The sequence below is a fragment of the Cyprinus carpio genome, chromosome B2, assembly GCF_018340385.1.
Source record: "Cyprinus carpio isolate SPL01 chromosome B2, ASM1834038v1, whole genome shotgun sequence".
NCBI lineage: Eukaryota > Metazoa > Chordata > Actinopteri > Cypriniformes > Cyprinidae > Cyprinus > Cyprinus carpio.
Window position 1 is genome coordinate 25,373,503 of NC_056598.1, and position 18,141 is coordinate 25,391,643.

At 36.8% G+C, this 18,141-nt stretch overlaps 1 protein-coding gene across 5 annotated transcripts in view; it reads left to right on the forward strand.

The window, feature by feature from the left end:
* yeats2 (YEATS domain containing 2) overlaps positions 1-17,846 on the forward strand; it is a 30,288-nt gene extending 12,442 nt beyond the window's left edge. For 4 of the 5 annotated variants that reach the window (XM_019124388.2, XM_042718875.1, XM_042718873.1 and 1 more), the window contains 18 exons: positions 1,612-1,791; positions 3,209-3,449; positions 4,897-5,058; positions 5,152-5,270; positions 5,550-5,696; positions 7,238-7,420; positions 7,545-7,833; positions 8,417-8,551; positions 10,702-10,788; positions 10,927-11,104; positions 11,693-11,769; positions 12,200-12,279; positions 12,370-12,571; positions 14,553-14,791; positions 14,891-14,965; positions 15,331-15,404; positions 16,031-16,108; positions 16,588-17,846. In XM_019124388.2, coding sequence (XP_018979933.1) covers positions 1,612-1,791; positions 3,209-3,449; positions 4,897-5,058; positions 5,152-5,270; positions 5,550-5,696; positions 7,238-7,420; positions 7,545-7,833; positions 8,417-8,551; positions 10,702-10,788; positions 10,927-11,104; positions 11,693-11,769; positions 12,200-12,279; positions 12,370-12,571; positions 14,553-14,791; positions 14,891-14,965; positions 15,331-15,404; positions 16,031-16,108; positions 16,588-16,630 — 2,589 coding nt within the window. In that variant the 3' untranslated portion in view covers positions 16,631-17,846. The remainder of the gene's footprint in view (positions 1-1,611; positions 1,792-3,208; positions 3,450-4,896; positions 5,059-5,151; positions 5,271-5,549; positions 5,697-7,237; positions 7,421-7,544; positions 7,834-8,416; positions 8,552-10,701; positions 10,789-10,926; positions 11,105-11,692; positions 11,770-12,199; positions 12,280-12,369; positions 12,572-14,552; positions 14,792-14,890; positions 14,966-15,330; positions 15,405-16,030; positions 16,109-16,587) is intronic. The other variant, XM_042718876.1, reaches the window with a different exon arrangement.
* Positions 17,847-18,141: the final 295 nt, after the last annotated feature.

The following is an 18,141-nucleotide window of genomic DNA, read 5'->3' on the forward strand; positions in this document are numbered from 1 at the left end:
GTTCTTTACAGTTATTTACAAAGTGAAAAGATAATGTTTGTTATAATCATTCATACCAACCAAAGCAGGTTATAGGTTGTCTGTCCCTCTTATGAACTGAAGAAAAACTGACTCAAATTCAGTGATGATCTCTCTCTGTCTCTCCCTCTCTATCTGGGTTATTCTCTGAGGGTGTTTCAATGTTTTCTGGACACTGCGGGCTAAATTAACACCGGTAGTTATTAATAGTTACTGCCAGGCGGTGCAGTAAGAGGTCTGCAGCAGCTGTGTGTGTGTGAAGGTTTAAATTGGGACATCTAACTGTGGCGTGATGCTGCTGCTTTTACACAAGCTGTGCAGAGGACTGAAGTATTCCCAGAGCATACACACACACACACACACCCACACTCTCATACGTGGACATGCACTGGGAATGGTCCACTTATGTTTCTTCAGTATAGTCAAAATTAATTTGAGCTTGTGTTTGGGGTCAGTAAGATTTTTTTTTAAGTTTGATAAATGTCTCTTTAGCTCTCCAAGCCTGCATTTATTTGCTAAAAAATATATTGATATTGTGAAATATTATTACAATTTAATTTATTCTTGTGATGGCAAAACTGAATTTTCAGCAGGCATTACTCCAGTCTTCAAGGTCACATGATCCTTCAGAAATCTAAATTTGAAGCTCAAGAAACATTCCTTATGATGAATGTTGAATTTTTTTTTACATTTTTTTTATTTGTAGACCATGATACTGTCCCCCCCCCCCCAGGATTCTTTGATGAATTGAATTGTCAAAAGAACATCATTTATTTAAAATAGACATATTCTACAGAAAAACTTAAGTTTATTTACTGTCACTTTTGTTCAATTTAATGCTTCCTTGCTGAATAAAAGAAAATTAATTTCTTGAAAAAAATATTTTATGTATGGTACTGTACATGATCTTAAAAACTGTTGTCTGAATGATTAAATGTTTAATACAGTCTTGTTTAAAAGAATGCACAGTGTAGCTAATTTCTAAGACAGATGGTGGAGACCTTCAAAAAGTGATGTAAATAAGATAAGAAATAAAGTTTTTTTTTTTTCAACATTTTAGAGCACTATATAATTCCCATTTGTTTATTTTCATAGTTTGATGACTTAGTCTAGAATGGTAATAATAATAAAGAATGAAGAAAGAACTTCAAATCCTTTTTTTGCACTGTAGTTTCTAAAGAAACATTTAATTTTAAGTTCAGGGTTACAGTGTTTGAGTGTGAGTGTTTTTACTGTTGTTTATATGAGAGATATGACAGTGATGTTGAGATTATGTGTGTTTTGTATGATGAAGTTTGCATTGGTTTACATTTTGCTGTGTGCTACTGGCAGGAGAGGTGAATCTCAACTCAAGTTCACTGAGTTCGTCTCAGTGTTCAGCCTCTCACTCAGAGAAGCATATGTTTATCTTACCCAAGGGAATGTGTGATTCACTAAATTAACTTCGGATTGGATCACACACCCAATATCTCTGCAAAATATCTTGGATGAAATTGAACCGTGAATCAAACTGATGGCTTTTCAGTGCACATCTCGCTGTAATATGACAAGCACAGAGTAATAAAAATTCTCTCTCTGTCTGTCTGTCTAAAGGTTATAATCAAGCAAGAACCAGGAGAGGTGCCAACCCAGCTGTCACCACAGCAACAGGTCGTTTCCACAGCAGCTTCCCAGCAGCAACAACAGTATGTGACAGTGAAGGGTGGTCACATGATAGCCATGTCGCCGCAAAAACAGAGTGGGGCAGGGACTGGAGCTGCCACACCCAGCAAGGTTTTTATGAATACTTTATTTGTTTTGTTTACCGTTATAATAATATTCAATTTGACTGTTTATATTTCATATTTGGTTGACTCTTTAATCTTAGACTGTTTTCAAACCAAATCCTATTGTTCCACTCTTTGCCTGTTTCAGTATCTAGTGAGCTGCTTACCTAAATAATTGGGCATCGTAGCTCAAAGATTGTTCAGATGCATCTATAATGTCCAAAAATAATGTCTAGCTAGTTCCATACTTCAGTTCTGTATTTCTATAGTTTCATTCCTCAATGCAGGCTATCTGAGAGAGTTTTTGAAACTGGAGTGCGCTGTGGCCATGCGGTCTAAACATATCTCAGGTCATTGTGTCTCTGTGGACCTCCTACTCCTCTCTTTACTGAAGCCTTTTTTAGCATCTGAGAGTCAAAGTCACTCGTACATCCTGTTTAGAGACTGTCCATCTATTCTACAGTATGGCATTCTGCGGAAAAAAAAGTCTTAACTTCCAAACTCTACATTAGAGCTTTTCAGCCACTTATTGCCGATTTTTCATATTACTCCTTAGAAATTTTGGTTTTAAGTTAAGCCATTTTCTTTAGTATCTTTATAAATTAATTATACCTTTTTTTTTAAAGATGAAGTTTCTCGATCAGGCGCAAAGGTTTTCAGATCCTTAAGGTGTAACCACTAATCAACATTTTTCCGGAATTACTGTTGAGATGTGAATGACTTTCTCACATTGAAATAAGACTTAATATATAACATTATACTACTGTTTAAAAGTTTGGAGTCTGTAAGATTTTATTCCACAAGGATGAACTTAATTGATCAAAAGTGACAGTATAATGTTTTTTAAGACATTTATAATGTTACGAAAGATTTATATTTCAGATAAATATTGTTCTTTCTATAATCAAAGATTCCTAAAAAAACATGTATCAGGGTTTCAACAAAACATTAAGCAGCACAACTGTTTTTACATTGATAATAATAATAATTATAATAATAATAAATATTTCTTGAGCAGCAAATCAGCATATTAGAATGATTTCTGAAGGATCATGTGACACTGAAAACTGGAAAATGATGTTGAACGTTCAGCTCTTTATCACATGAATACATTATATTTTAAAATATTTGAATATAGAAGACAGTAATTTTAATAATATTCCAGAACAGTACTCTATTCCTGTATTTTGATCAAATAAATGCAGCCTTGATGAGCAAAAACCACACCAACCCAAAACTTTTAAACCATAGTGTATACACCTGATTTGATTATACTAAAAATATGAGTAGAAGAAAAATGATGAGTAAATATTTTATATAAAAAGGACACCAAAAGTGTAACATTTATTGATTTATGACAGCTCAATTATGCAATTTACAAGTGTTTCCATTTGCAGAGTAACTGCGCGTGTGTGTTTTTGTAGGTTTTGGGGATTCCACTGGGCTCTGCTGTCAAACAGGTCTCTGTGAGCAGCGGGCAGATCTTGGTTGCTAAGTCCAGCCCCTCTGTGTCCAAAGTGGTGGGCCAAAAGCAAGTGGTAGCACAGGGTGTCGCTAAAGCAATCGTCAGTGGAGGAGGCAGCGGTGCAAGCGGCATCACGGGACAGCAGGTGCATGCTGTTACCAAGGCAGCAAGTGGGTCTGGAGCAAGTGGCAAGAGTGGAGGTCAGTGTACACACTTTTTCTTGACCCTCATCATGCCATAAAGTGACCCAGATAATTCATGTGCTCTCTACTCTGCTGTGTGTTTTCTTTAAACAAGTCGAGATAACTAATCATAACCAAGGGTAACGTGAAAAGTTGTCAGCATCAGGTTTTTCTATCCTAACTGAAAACGAAATGAATCGACAGTCTCAACCAGTTAGAACTTGATGTTTAATATGCAGCTATGTGGAGTGAGATTTTGGTCCAATGAATGTGAAAAAAACATTTTTGATTGTCCTTAGGAGAGGTGCTTGTTTGTGGATATGCATAGATATGTATCTGATTCTTGAAATTAAAATGTGCATGTGTTCATTTTTAGAAGGTGACGTGTGTGTATGTGCGCAAAGTTCAAAAAGCATTTGTCTTGCCAGGGATGCTAATTAAGATGTTCAGAACAGTAGTGTGTGTGGGTGAAAGAACAAGATTGTGCATTTGTTTGCGTGTTCGGAGAAGTGTTTGTCAGGCTGATCAGCAGATGTTGTGCTGAGAGGGGAATTTTGCAGGGCTAAACTAAGTGTGTGTGGCTATACCGCAATGCTGACTAAACCATTAGGAAACACCATTACTCAGTCAGACACTTGTATCTCCCTGCCGCCACAGGGGGAAACAGGATTTAGTTTGATTCATTTTAAAGACACCTATATGTGGATGCATATAGGAAGCTTGTTAGTGGTATATGAAGTAGACTTAAAGCCGAATTGTTGTATGTTCTGTATAGGTTCCATGTTCTACACATTTTTTGCATCTTATGAGTCCACTTATAATGTCAGCTTAGATCACACCAAAATTGTGTTCACAAATATAGTAAAAAGTAATATTGTATTGGAAATTTTCAAGTTTGACTGAGTGTTTTCTATTTTAATAAATGTTAAAATGTTATTTATGCCTGTGATGGCAAAGCTGAAACTTCAACAGCCATCACTCCCTTTTTTCAGTGTCATGTGATTCTAATGTGCTGTTTTGGTGTTCAAGTGACATATTTTGTATTATCAATGTTGAAACCTTTTGTGCTACTTAATATTTTTGTGGAAACTGATACATTTTTTCAGGCTTCTGTGATGAATAGAAGTCCAAAAGCATTTATTTTAATCAACAGCATTTATTTTAAATATAAATCTTCTTGTAATATAAATGTATTTACTGTCACTTTTGATCAGTTTAATGCTTCCCTGATAAATAAAAGGATTTAATTAGTTTGAACGATAGCGCATGTACAGTGAAAACATAGCTGCCATGTGCTGTCAAGGACAAAGACGTTCAATGAGGAACAGATCAAGTTGATATTCACTGATATCTTACCTAATCCAAATTCAACCTTTATTCTCTGACACTGTACTATTTCCTGATATATGTTTCTCTTTTGATGAATTATTGTTTTTGTGGTGATTTTTTTTATTTATTTTTTTAGTTATGGCCACCTTACAACTGCCAGCAAATAACCTGGCAAACCTGGCTAATCTGCCTCCGGGCACCAAACTCTACCTGACCACCAACAGCAAGAACCCATCGGGCAAAGGCAAACTGCTACTGATCCCACAGGGAGCCATTCTGAGAGCCTCACACAGCGCAGGTCAGACACACATGTCATATGAATTTGGGAACATTGTCAGTGTCACTTTCTGTATTCAGATAAACATCTAACTAGGTTTATCTCTGTCTGCAGGCCAGCAGTCTCAGAGTTCTGGTTCTGGAGGGTCACATTCCTCCAGTGGGTCCTCAGGGTCTGGCAGCCTGCCTTCCAACTTATCCTACACTTCTTATATCCTCAAACAGACTCCTCAGGTAATAGTCTTTGCTGTAAATAATTTATTGCATGTACTAACTAGTAGAATTGATCCTGACATACTAGTTGTTTAGTTCAATCTAAACAATTTTAGTTTGAACGTGTGTACTCTTACTTTAATTAGGTTCATTCAGTAACTCTTACATACTATTTGAATGACCTCTGTTTAATATGCTGAAACAGAGTCCAGTCAAAGACACACACACACACACACACATCCCAGAAGCCTTTACTGTCAGTTTGGGTTATGCTGACAAAGTCACTATTACTTTATTCAGGGCACGTTCTTGGTTGGCCAGCCAGGGGGCTCTGGGAAACAGAGCTCTGGTGGTCACGTGGCATCCAGTCCTGCATCCAGTACCCAGCAGGCCATTCGGGTCACAGCTGGACAGAAGGCAGCCATATTGGCTCAGGTGTGTAACAAAGTAAGGATTTAACAACATAAAATCTCTTTCCTTTGATCTTCTCCCTCTATGGTTTAAAGTTATATAGCTACAGGGATATGTAATTTATAATTTATACATTATTAGTTGATATAAAAAAAAATTACAATATTTAATACAATTAGTATTATTTAAATTAGAATATTATGTTACAATAATTTATTGTATTGCACAGATTGGAGTTTATTGGATTGGACAGGTGTTCAGGTCATGCTGTAGGTTTTATTTTAGGTGCAGATAATGCAGATGGAAGATGTTTTGTCTTTATTTTACAGTACCTGACCACTTACATTTTTTATTACATTCAGAATAGCTCACAATTTTTGTAAAATGCCGTTTCTTTTAGCCGTTTCACTGTAGATGACAATGCAGCAGAGATTTATTCAGCCACAAAATTAATTTCTCTTGCTAAAACAAGTTAGCTTCAATAAAATATAGAAATAAAATGTTAAATCTCGTACTTACTCAAACTCAGTGACTCAGAAGGAGTGGGATCAGTTTACCTACTGTAAAAAGCAAAAGTGTTCAGGGGTTTGCCATTATTTCCTCCCTCTTCATCATCAATTTCATGCTCTCTCTCCATCTCATTGATCTTGCTTTATCTCTCCTCCTCCTTTCTTTCACTTGCTGCACTTTCATTAGTGTTACACAATGCGTCTCCTGAAGAGCTCACACTCTCTATAGCCCTTTCTGTGTGTGTGTGTGTGTGTGTGTGTGTGTCCTGATTATAAGATAAAGGCTAATGAGTATGCCTGCAGCTGACATTTGAGCTGTAATTCAACCTGTAAACATACACTCACGGGCTTCTCTTCCTTCCTACCTTCTCTTTCTACCTTTCTTCTTGTTGCTTAATTATCCATTTAAATCATACCCTCATGATAAAGTGGAGCACATAGGGCACCATGATTTCTGCTCATTAGTTTATAGTTATAATTCTCGTTATCCCCTCAGCACAGGTGAGACTAAATCAAACCTCTTCCTCTGGTGTGTTAGACCTACTAGAGGTTGTTTGTTTGCATGCAGTAAGATGACCATACATATTGATCAATGCCTAATCTACTTCAGTACTCTGGAAGTCATGGTGGAGTGTTTGTGTTTGATGGAGGGTATTTGCTGTGAGCTTAAGAGCAAGAGAGAAGCAACTGCGAGAATGAGTGAGAGAAACAATGAGTGTGAGAAACAAGTTAAAGATTTCTTGCAGTATCACTGCATATGCTGTTATTTATGTAAGGGAGATACTTGCAGTCTTTTTCTCACTCTCTTTTCAAGTCCAGTGAAGCAGTATTGGCATGAATATTAAAGTCTATTATTGGCAAAACCACAATGTTAAAAAGAAACTCTAGGAGAATCTGATTGTAGATTGTAGTTCAATAGAATTTGCCTTATTTACCTTTTGGTGTGATTGTAAGGCTTACAGTTTCATTTATCATTGTAAAGAACAGAGCCTTTGGTAGGAATAACATATTTTTTAGATTGCTAGGTTTGGGTTTTTAAACTTCTTTCTTTAAATGTTTGATTGGCAGGTGGTGGGTGGGTCTCAAGGTTCTCAGGTGAAGCTGTCAGATGGTTCAGTGAAGATGGTAACAGCTGCCGCAGCAAGTCACCTGAATAAGCCTGGCACAACAACCCTGAGAATGACGGGAGGTGTCATCACTGCCACAAGCTCCACCCCATCCACACCCAGTGCCACACCCACCTCTCAACAGGTAGGAGATTAAGGATCAAGAAGTGTAGCTCCTTCCCTATGAAAATCTGTGCCTCCATCACAGAGTTGATATATTAAAGTCACTTTGTCCATTTAAAGCCCCTCTAATGATTTTCCCCCTACAGTCAGCAGAAGCTGCTGTGCACCCTGTGCTTGTAGCTGCCAATCAAGCTGCAGTGATCAGTGCGGCCAAGAGTGCCAGCTCTGCCGCCAACACAGCAAAGAGTTCTGCCTCTGGCACCGGTGCGGTTGTCACAGTCGCAAAGAGCGTCAACATGCCTCTCATTAGCCTGTCGAAGGGTGCGGGGTCGTCTGTTGTGGGCGGGGCCAAAAGCTCCAGCCCATCACTGGTTACTACAGCGTCACTGATAGGTGGAGGTACGGTCAGCGGGAAAACTGCTGCCACCATCTCAGGTAACCAGTCTTCTTTTGTCTAGAGTTGCCTCTTGTTTAAAAAAAAGTATGATCATACCTTTCGCAGGCATTTCACTGATTTTCCAATTGGTTCAGGTTGTTCATGCAGATTTGCCATATTGACTAACAGAAAGCTGCTTGGTTTTAAAGTGACTTCTGTGTGAGCCGTGCTTCATACATTGCTACACTGTCGACAGTAGACAGTGGCCTGTGAAACTTCGCTGAAAAATCTTCAGTGTGACTGCACCTTTAGAATGACAAACAGCTAAAGCTCTCACAGGCGTTTAAATTGGATCACAAATGTCTTTTTTCCATCTGTTGGCTAAATGGTCTCTGACCATTAGCTTCAAGAGTGAATTAAATCTTTATCAACACTCTGAATTAGGTGTGGGTGGTATGTCAAAGTCTTAAAACATCATATTTCACAGTAACAATCACAATATGTGAAATGAAAAATGGTTTACATGTTAAATAACCATGTTACATTGCACATTTTGAATAATGCAAGCCATCCACCCCTACTCTAATTTGATTGCTTAAATCTTTTTGGTTCACATGTCACCATGATTCTCTTCATTCACAGGTATGTTGAAGTTGCATCCAGCTCAGTCCAGTTCCCAGCAGACAGTTCTCACCATCCCAGCCAATCAGCTAAAGCAACTCAGCGTGGGCAGTGGTTCCTCAGGGCTGCAGACCATTTTGATGCCTGTCGGCAAAGGTAACAGCACCCCGTTCCTCTGATACCCACACAGCCTGACTCACACTCTTGATCTCTAGTGTCCTGAAGGCTTTGAATCTGAGTAATATTGTCATGTTAGACTATTTTTAGCTTCCTGTTCTAGTTAACTGCTCCATACCAAAACCTGGAGAGGTGCCTTGTGGTACGAGATCTTGGATGGCAACCAAAAGATTGCAGGTTCGAGTCCCTACAAGTGGTGATTTATGATTCATCACCATTGTGATCTAAACCAAGGCACTCTTGTGTGTCATGGTGGGCTATGTTGGGTTGTTAAGGAGTTTTAATTCTGCCAGCCTTCATGGACCAACATTTTTTGTCAGCCGTGTTGAGCCTGCCAGATTGTATTTATCAGAGATGTTTGTTTTTGTTCAGCATTTATCAGCGATGACAGTAAGAGGTGAACCAAGCTCCAGAGACACTCTCCTGTCAGATACAGTTTTCATTTTCTCATTTTGTGCTCTCTTTACTTGGTACTAGCTTTGTTTTAGATTGATCTGTGCAGGACCATGGCAGCAAAGGCTGCCTCTGTTTAGTTTGTTTTGTTGAATGAGTGCAGTTCTTGAACATCAGAGCGGTGAGACAGACAATTTCCTGTAACAGTATTCAAGCTGTTGTCATAGTGATAGAGATGGATGGATGTATGGAAGAAAGTAATTGTGAGATTACAGGATTCAGTAATTGAGAAATGGAAGGCTTGAGTGCTCTTAACATTTATGAGAAACAACAGGAACTACATGAATCAGAACATAAAAACACTTTAATGCTACCTTAGTCATGGCTTAAAGAATATTCTTTACTAAATTATGGGTTGGCAGTATGACAAAAATGTTATTTCACATTGCGAAATGTCCCTATATATATATATATATATATATATATATATATATATATATATATATATATAGATAGATAGATAGATAGATAGATAGATAGATATAGATATAGATATATGTATTTATATATTTATATAGGTATTTTATTTGTATTTATAGATTGATATATAGATGGTTGGTTGGTTGGTTGTTAATTATTTTTGTTATTTTATATTTGTTATTAAAAATGGCAATAAAATAAGCCTCCTAGAGAAGGTCTATTTAGGTTTCAAGTAATACTATAGAAATTAAATAGTAGTGTAGAATATTGAATACTCAAATGTAAAATTAAAACATTCTTGTTTTAGGATGCAGTAGTTATTGTAGTACTTTACCTTGCTCACACACTCTTATTGTTTAGGGCACATTGTGCTGGGGCTGGTTTCCTATGATCAGAAGAACATGAAGCAATTTTTGTAGCAATTAAAGTCAACCTAAAAACAATTATTGAACTAATGGCTTCCCAGAGGACCCCATATTTACATCAATATTGTACACTTTGTATTATGGCTTGTATAATAATAGTCCATAAATAATAAATAAGTTAATTTACCCTTGTGCCTCTGAGTCATTCGGGATGATCCAGAAAAGGTTTCCCTTCAGGTCTAGCAGTACCCTAGAGGATGCTATTGATGTGTAGTTAGCAGTAAATTAGTTTTGGTCTTAAATAAATTGTAAATGTGAATCTTGACCATATAATTAGGCTTGTATATTTTGTGAAGAATAGCAATGCTTGCCAGAAAATAGGCGTCAGGCTTGCACTTACCTTCATTCTCTGCAGCAGTCATGTATTGTTTCTTTAATAAATACAAAAAAAAACTATATATCTAGATACATAATACTACCACTATATTATTTTATATAGGCCTATACACTTCCATTCAGAGTTTTGGGGTCAGTAAGATATTTTCCTATTTGAACTTCTCATATGCTCCCCAAGGCTTATTTGATCAAATGTATGAAATGTTGCGAAATATTATTACGATTTAAAGTAACTGTTTTATTTCTGTGAAATTTTTGCAGCCATTGTCTTCAGTGTCACATGATCCTTCAGAAATCATTCTACTATGCTGATGTGGTGCTCAAGAAACATTTATTATTACCTATGTTAACAACACTTGTGCCGCTTAACAGAAACAGTTATACATTTTTCAGTATTTCTTATGAATAGAAATTCAAAAGAACAAAAATTTTTTTAAATAGAAAACATTTGTAATGTTATAAATGTCTTTACTGTCTCTTTTGATAATGTTACAGTCATGCAATCTGGTGCTAAAGGTGCTTCTAGTAGCAACACAACCACGATTGGAGCTCCTTCCTCAGCATCCACACCTGTAGCTCAAGGTGAGACATGCGCATGTGCGCGTGCACACAAACACACACACACACACACACACATACATACATTGGATATAATGTCAAGCAGTTATGTGTATAACCATTCAATCCACTGATTTCCACTGTTTTTGTCTCTTTACATAGTTAAAACTGAACCAGGTTTGGTTAGCTCCACTTGTACGGCTCCAGTACCCCAAACATCTGCCCCAGCCTCTACAGCACCCTCCTCTGGTCCCCTCCCGACAACCCCCGCATCCACAGACGAAGCTGCTACTATTAAAGTAGAACAAGGCATAGAATCTACAGCTCATGAACTTATCAAGTAAGAAGCACAAACACTATTGAGTCTCTCATTTCTGATCTGTCTGAATGTCAGTTTTTCCCAAAGGATTCTATTTCTGCAGAGGGGCATCGACAACCGCAGACATGCACATTGACAGTTTAGAATTTTTGAATTGTGTCGCCACAGTAACAACTAGTCAGTAATAATACTGATGAAATTCTCATGACATTTTAAGTTGGATTTCACCATAAATAATGACTTGTTTCTTGTAATAATGGCAGTTTCTTGAGTGAATAAATAGTTCATTCATTGATCTGTCAGACCAATTCTAAGTGAGTGAGCAATTTTTCTAACCAATTCAGACTCATAACACTACAGCCTACGGAGTAAAATGCAATAGAAAGATACGTTGTATATTTATTGTTTACTTTATTTTGTAATGCCCAGTGTTTATCATCAGATTCAGTGTAGTAATCTGCAAAAACATAACATAAAACTAAAAAATAAAAATAAATGGAGCACCACTGCTGTTCAATATCATTGACGGAAATTCAGTTTTTATGCTAATATGTTGAAAGCTTGTAATATTTGTTTACATATTTTTAAAAAATTGTCAATCTTTCTTAGTATGGAGCACATAGAGAACATGACACAACTTCTGACGGCCATCGTGAAGAAATTTCCTCTGATTGTTCCTGAGAAAAGTAAGTTTGACACAGTTTTGAAGACTTTAAAATCGCCATGAAATAAGAGCCAACTATTTTTTTTAAATTAAAAGTTTTGGGTCAGAGAAAAAAATAAATATTTTGATATTTGAAGTCACTTCCACTCACCGAGACATTTATTTGATCCTAAATACTGTAAAAACGGTAATATTGTGAATCATCACTGTTTTCTGTTTTAATATATTTTAAAATGTATTTTATCCCTGTGATGGCAAGGCAGAATTTCTAGCAGCCATTACTCCAGTCACATGATCCTTCAGAAATCACTCTAATAGGCTGATTTGGTACTCAAAAAAACTTTTGTTTTTATCAATTTTGAAACAATTGATTGTCTCCAGTCATTTAATCTGCATAAAAAGAGTCAATTTACGCTAGTCCAAACCAATCAAAGTTGGTGTGTTCTTCACAGATGAGGACTCTCATCCGTTCTGTGCCACCTCTGTGGATCAGTACTACTCATGGAACATTGGCAAACGCAGAGCTGCAGAGGTACAGGAGTGCTTGTTTCATCTAGTCTGAGTACATCTGTAAGCTCTGCTGGATTGTGTTTGTTTATTTTGTTTCTTTCTCTCTGTGTAGTTGCAGCGAGCAGTGGCTGTGCGCCGTGTGTGTGCTGATCTGTTAGAAAGGACCCCTCGGCTTCAGGCCCTCACTCCACCCAGAACTAAAGAGGTGCTCTGCTGGTGCCGTCTTCGTGGTTACACACCCCCTGACCCTGAACCTCAGCGCATAGAGGAGGACTCCATCGAGGACATACTTACACAGATCGATAGTGAACCTGGTGAGTGTATAGTTTATGTAATGGCACACATGCTTGTGTGTTTTGAACCCTTGGTTGAGGTTAATTTATCATGGCCTGTGTCTCTCTCAGCTATCCAAAACGTTGATTTGCACAAGACTTGGCACAGACAATGCAGTAGTGTTCTCTCTCTCTCTCTCTCTCTCTCTCTCTCTCTCTCTCTCTCTCTATATATATATATATATATATATCTATATCTATATATATATGTGTGTGTGGTATATATATATATATATATATATATATATATCTATATATATATATATATATATATATATATATATATATATATATATATGTGTGTATATATATATATATGAAGAGTTTGGTTCCTAAATGCCTTTTGTTTTTTGTTTTTAATTGAGTTTCTGCAAAAAATCTGTATTTTATCTGGTCTTGGTCTGGTCTGGTCTGGATCTTGAGAAGTCCATTTTTTATTTTACGTGAAATGCGATATTCGCAGAGTTATTAGGTCATGTTTTCTTCCTTTTTTTCCAAACCGCGACAAACGCCAGACCCCTTTCTTTGCAGAATGCGATATATCTGCTGAACTAATCCACACACTGTAAACAGTAACAACCAATGACAGCGCACCATTCCACGCGCTCTAGACAGTAATGGCGGCTCTCTGAATACACCCAGCATCCTGGTTTTCCTCATCTACTTTTACTTTGTGATCAACAAACAAGGCCTGCATGTGATTGTCATGCGCATCTCGTCAGTAAAGCCGGTTCTGTGATAAATCTCCATAGCGTGCTTTCAGATGGAACCGCATTTAATACACAGAGCCATACATCACTGACAAGTTATGCAATATCGCGTTCATAATCGCAGATGAGTCGCATTCGATTATGAACACGATATTGCGTAGCTTGTCAGTTTAAGTGTTTTTATTAATGCCATTAATATTTTTGTTAATACAACGTATAGCACTAGTCAACTAAATAAATGTAACATGGCAAAGATGAATGCACTTTTGGTAAATAGTTGAATGTAAGGGAAATATCATTTTGGAATTTCTGTGGTTTAATGTGATGTTGTTGTGCATGTATGTTCATGATGAAATTTTCTTTTATTGTTGTAATTCATTTATAGCATTAACAAGATGACCCGTTGAATTCACTTTGGGAGCGATGACATACTGAATGTATTTTTAGTCCAGTGCCTGTATATAAGATTAGTATTGACCAAGTTCAGAGCCTGTCATATGTGGATCAATTTACTATGTTTTGTATTTTCAACAGTTTCAATATGAAAAATAACTTTTATACTGATTCAATAAAAAAAAAGTGTCAGAGATTTATTGCATTTTGGGGAAAAAATAATAAAATTGTATAATAATTTTGGAAATTCAAAATCTGAATTTGACTTTTTTATGTTATTATAACCTAAAGATGCTATGTGAAAGTTTGAAACAGAAAAAAATTGGTTTTCAACTTGCCTCTTGGTTAAAAAAAAAAAAAAAAATTACTCAAATTGATCAAAATGGATTTATTTTGATTTGGAACCAAACTCTTCATATATATCTCTCTCTGTAGTTTCCAGTGATGGTGCATTAGCTTGTATAATGATGAGATATATATAAGTATAAGTATACAGAGTTGGGCATGAGTTCAGCTTGGGCATAGGAAGCTACTGAGCTTCCTACCTAGAGAGCATTTGAAGACATTAATTCATGCAACTTTCATGGACAAGGCTATACTAGAAACAGGGGCGTAAATGTTCTTCAGTAGTTATGTGTAAGTAGTAATAGTAACTAATTATAATTCTAATAATTATTAGGCAAAATACAAACTATTTATTATTGATGATGATGATGATCACGTTTGGAAATTGGAACAGAGCCATAGTGTAGACCATAGTGTGGTTTGTGTAGCTCTACTTCCTGCTTTTGAGGAGCTGTTGCTGTTTTACACTAAGACATGTTTGTTTGTTTGTTTGTTTGTTTGTGTGTGTGTGTTAGAGTGCAGCTCAACTCTGACGGGCTGTGAGGAGTTGTCACAACGTCTGGAGCAACTTCAGAGGATTCTGAAGGCGGAGCCTGATGAGGAGGATGATGAGCTTCTTGACATCATCAGTGTGAAAGACATAGATGCTGCCAAGGTCAAAATCAAACTGGAACAGGAAGAGGCCGAACAGGAGCCCAAGTTCTTCTTGGGGCGCTGCCCATCAACCCAGTTCATCAGAGACACGACAGAGCAGGTGAGTGAGTCTGAAATGTTCTTTCTGTCTGTCTGCCTACCTTTATCCAGACTTTCTGCTATGTCATACATGTAATGATATTGTGTGTGTTTGTGTTAGATCGGCATCACACTGCAGCAGGTGGAGGTGGAGAAGAACGTTTTTGCTCCAGTCATGGAGACCATGATTCTTAAGGTAAGCGTTGTAAGAGTAATTTTTGATTTTATGAGAGAAAATTTGACTTAATAGGGCTGTTCACATCATGAATGACAAAAATAAAGTTTTAATGCCCTAATGTAGTCATCATTATAGTTACACTTCATGGTGTGAACAGGCCTTTGCACTATTAACTAACTTTTTGTTCTGTGGTAAATGGTAGCGTCTCCAACTCTTATCTCATTGGTCTTAAATATCAGTCCACATAGCTGTTTATTAAGCATCAAATATGTTAATACATATTTCTTTTTTCATCCGTGTGAAAAGTTTTTCTTTTTTTCCTTGGTAGATAATGCATTTCTTAACATGTCAAAGTACTGAACGTTGTCTATAACTCTCCATAGGCTGTGGAGCAGTTTGCCAGTGAAATCCTCAGGGAGTCTTTGGCCAATGCCCATGGGAAATCCCAACAAAACAGGTCAGTGCATCCACCCGAATGCCAATACAAGATTAATCAGGACAGATGGGCAGACCAGCACGATTCAGAGAAAAGAGTAGTTTCCAACCCTCTTCTGCTCTTTTCAGATAGAGCTTGCTACATTACTTCATGGTCAGTTTTGAAGAACCCTGAGCATTGAACTTTGTCTAATGTGATTTGATTGTGAGAGGAAGTGCTTTATGATAGTATATAATTATCAGAGCACTGAGAATAGCTCATGAAATCTGATTTATTTGAGTGGTAGAGCAGCAGAGCCTGGCCCTGAGAGAGAAGAGTTTGGCTCGGTGCTGCTCTACTTACTCAGCACATCGGCTTTCATTCACATGCCTGACAAACACTCACAGATTGAGCAGAATATTTAATCAGCCTTTTATACAGTATTCGGTAACTGCCTTTTATGGAGCACCGCTTAAATGATAATCAGTCAAGCAGGAACTGATCGAAGTCTCATACATTAACAGAAAGCAGCAGTTTGACAAGACTCACAGATGTCTCATTTAATGCTCAAAGGTCAATAACCCATTATACCAAGATAGCAAATGTACCATGAGATTTCTCGGTCTGTTTCCCATCCTCATTTCATTTTTCTCTTATTGTCTTCACAGAACTCCGAGAGAGATATCGGCTATGGATGTGCATCAGGCCATTAGCTCTATTCCCACTTGTGATTTTCTGACTAATAGGTAATAATGCTCATCCTAATTTTAGGCTTTTCAGCATCTTTCAGGGTTCCCACAGTCATTGAACAACCTGGAAACAATTAAATAAAATAAAAATAAATAAATACATTAAATATAAATATAAATATAAATAGACATGGAAATGTCTCTAGTAAAGTTATGCTCAGTATTAAATGTTTCATTTGCTTTGAATTGCCTTTTATCAGTGCAGTTTCTATAAATAAAATGATTTAAAATTAAAAAATATAAATACAAATTAAAATGTCTCTAGTAAATAATTATGCTCAGAATTTAAATATTTCATTGGCTAAATACAACTTTATTGGTGCAATTTCTATAATATGATTTTTACAATTTCTTCTTTAAAAATCTTAAACGACTTTTCAAATTTCGTTGGTAAAAATATGTGGGAACCCTGTATCATCATTACTATTGCAGTTTAATTTTTTTTTAAACTTTGCCATAAACTCTGTCTTTGGTAGGTACATGGGCATCATGGTGAAGGATGAAAGCCACGCTGACTAACTTCACTCCTTGGCATCCGACTACAGACGGACAGGCGGACTGTCATACACCGTCTCCTCCCCCTCACATTCTGTAAAGGTGAAGAATGTGCGAGGGCTGTCCAATCACAGGTGCAAATGCCCTCTTACTTGCCGTTGTCATAATAAAAGTAAGCCATTATTTCGACAACAGCTGTGTTATCTATGAGGGTACTGAACCCAAACAGAGCTTGATACGTCGCCTGAACAGCATTTGTTGCGTATGGCTACATCACTCTTATTTATTTGTTTTTTTTTATGCTTCATTTATGAATTCTGTGATATTTATGAACTCTGGTCCAGTATATGTAACAGTACAGTACAGTACAGTGTTAATGAGCAGGTACAGTGAACATTATTCTATTATTGTACTTTTTTACTGGGACACTCTGCTAATGAAACCCCGGATCACATTAATTAACCTGCTTTGCCATTGACACGGAGCTTGTTTAGCTTTTGTTTGTCTTATAGGCATAGTTCACCCGAAATAATTTACTCACCCTCATGTTGTTTATAATGGTGACAGAACTTCAGTTTTAGGCATTTCTTTAATCAGAAGTGCAGACATTAAATGAGCCACTGAACAATTAATCGTACTGTTTTTCTGTGCTGAAATGTCATTATCGAGCAGGATTTATTTGGTGAAGCTGATTAGTTTCATATGAAATCATCCGTTCATTGTCTTTTTAATGGGTCTTATATGAGAACTTTGGGTGGAGATTAAATGTCCATTTTGAGTTGCACGTTTTCAGTAGGGCAAAGAATGTCTAAGAAAAGTCTTAATCGTGTTGTTTTCATATGAATGCGAGTCATTTTCTTACAGCTGTGGGATTTATGAAGGATTGAACAGCAGTGAGTGTGAAAGTTTATTTCTTTTTTGTACCGTTTCTGTCATTTGGGGCATTGAGGAAAAATGTGCAGATAGACAGGAGGCATTTGTATATTTGCTAAAACAAACTGTTGATTGTGTCCTCTGGTTTGGTGGGCTGCTTTGTGTCATACAACTAGCATCTGTGTCCTTGTGTTTAAACACATCAAGAAACAACTTCTGTGTTTGTGTGGATGGGAGAGAATGGTTGCTGTGTGTGTTAATTCAGTGTTAAAGTCTTCACTTGTCTAACTGAACTCCTGAATGTTTTTCCTTCACATTGTATCCAAAAAAACTATTCTTGTATTAAAAATGGTCAGTCTGCCACAAAGATGTATGCAGCTGTGCTGATTTGTTCTATTCTTTTTCCAACAGCCAATACAAATGAAATGTCACATAGCAAAACAATTAAGTTTTGCTTTATTAGTTAATTAAAAAAGTTTTGTTTTTTGTGCTGAAGATATTTCTGCAAAAACAGGATAAACTTTTAAGTGTTTAGAATTAAGTTTTGCTTAATTAGCCTAGTTGTGCTGAAGATAGTTCTGTTCTGGACATTTTGACCAGGAGATGATTTTCATTTTGCTATAAATACTTAGTTACATACATTGGTATGGAAGCCCGTTTCC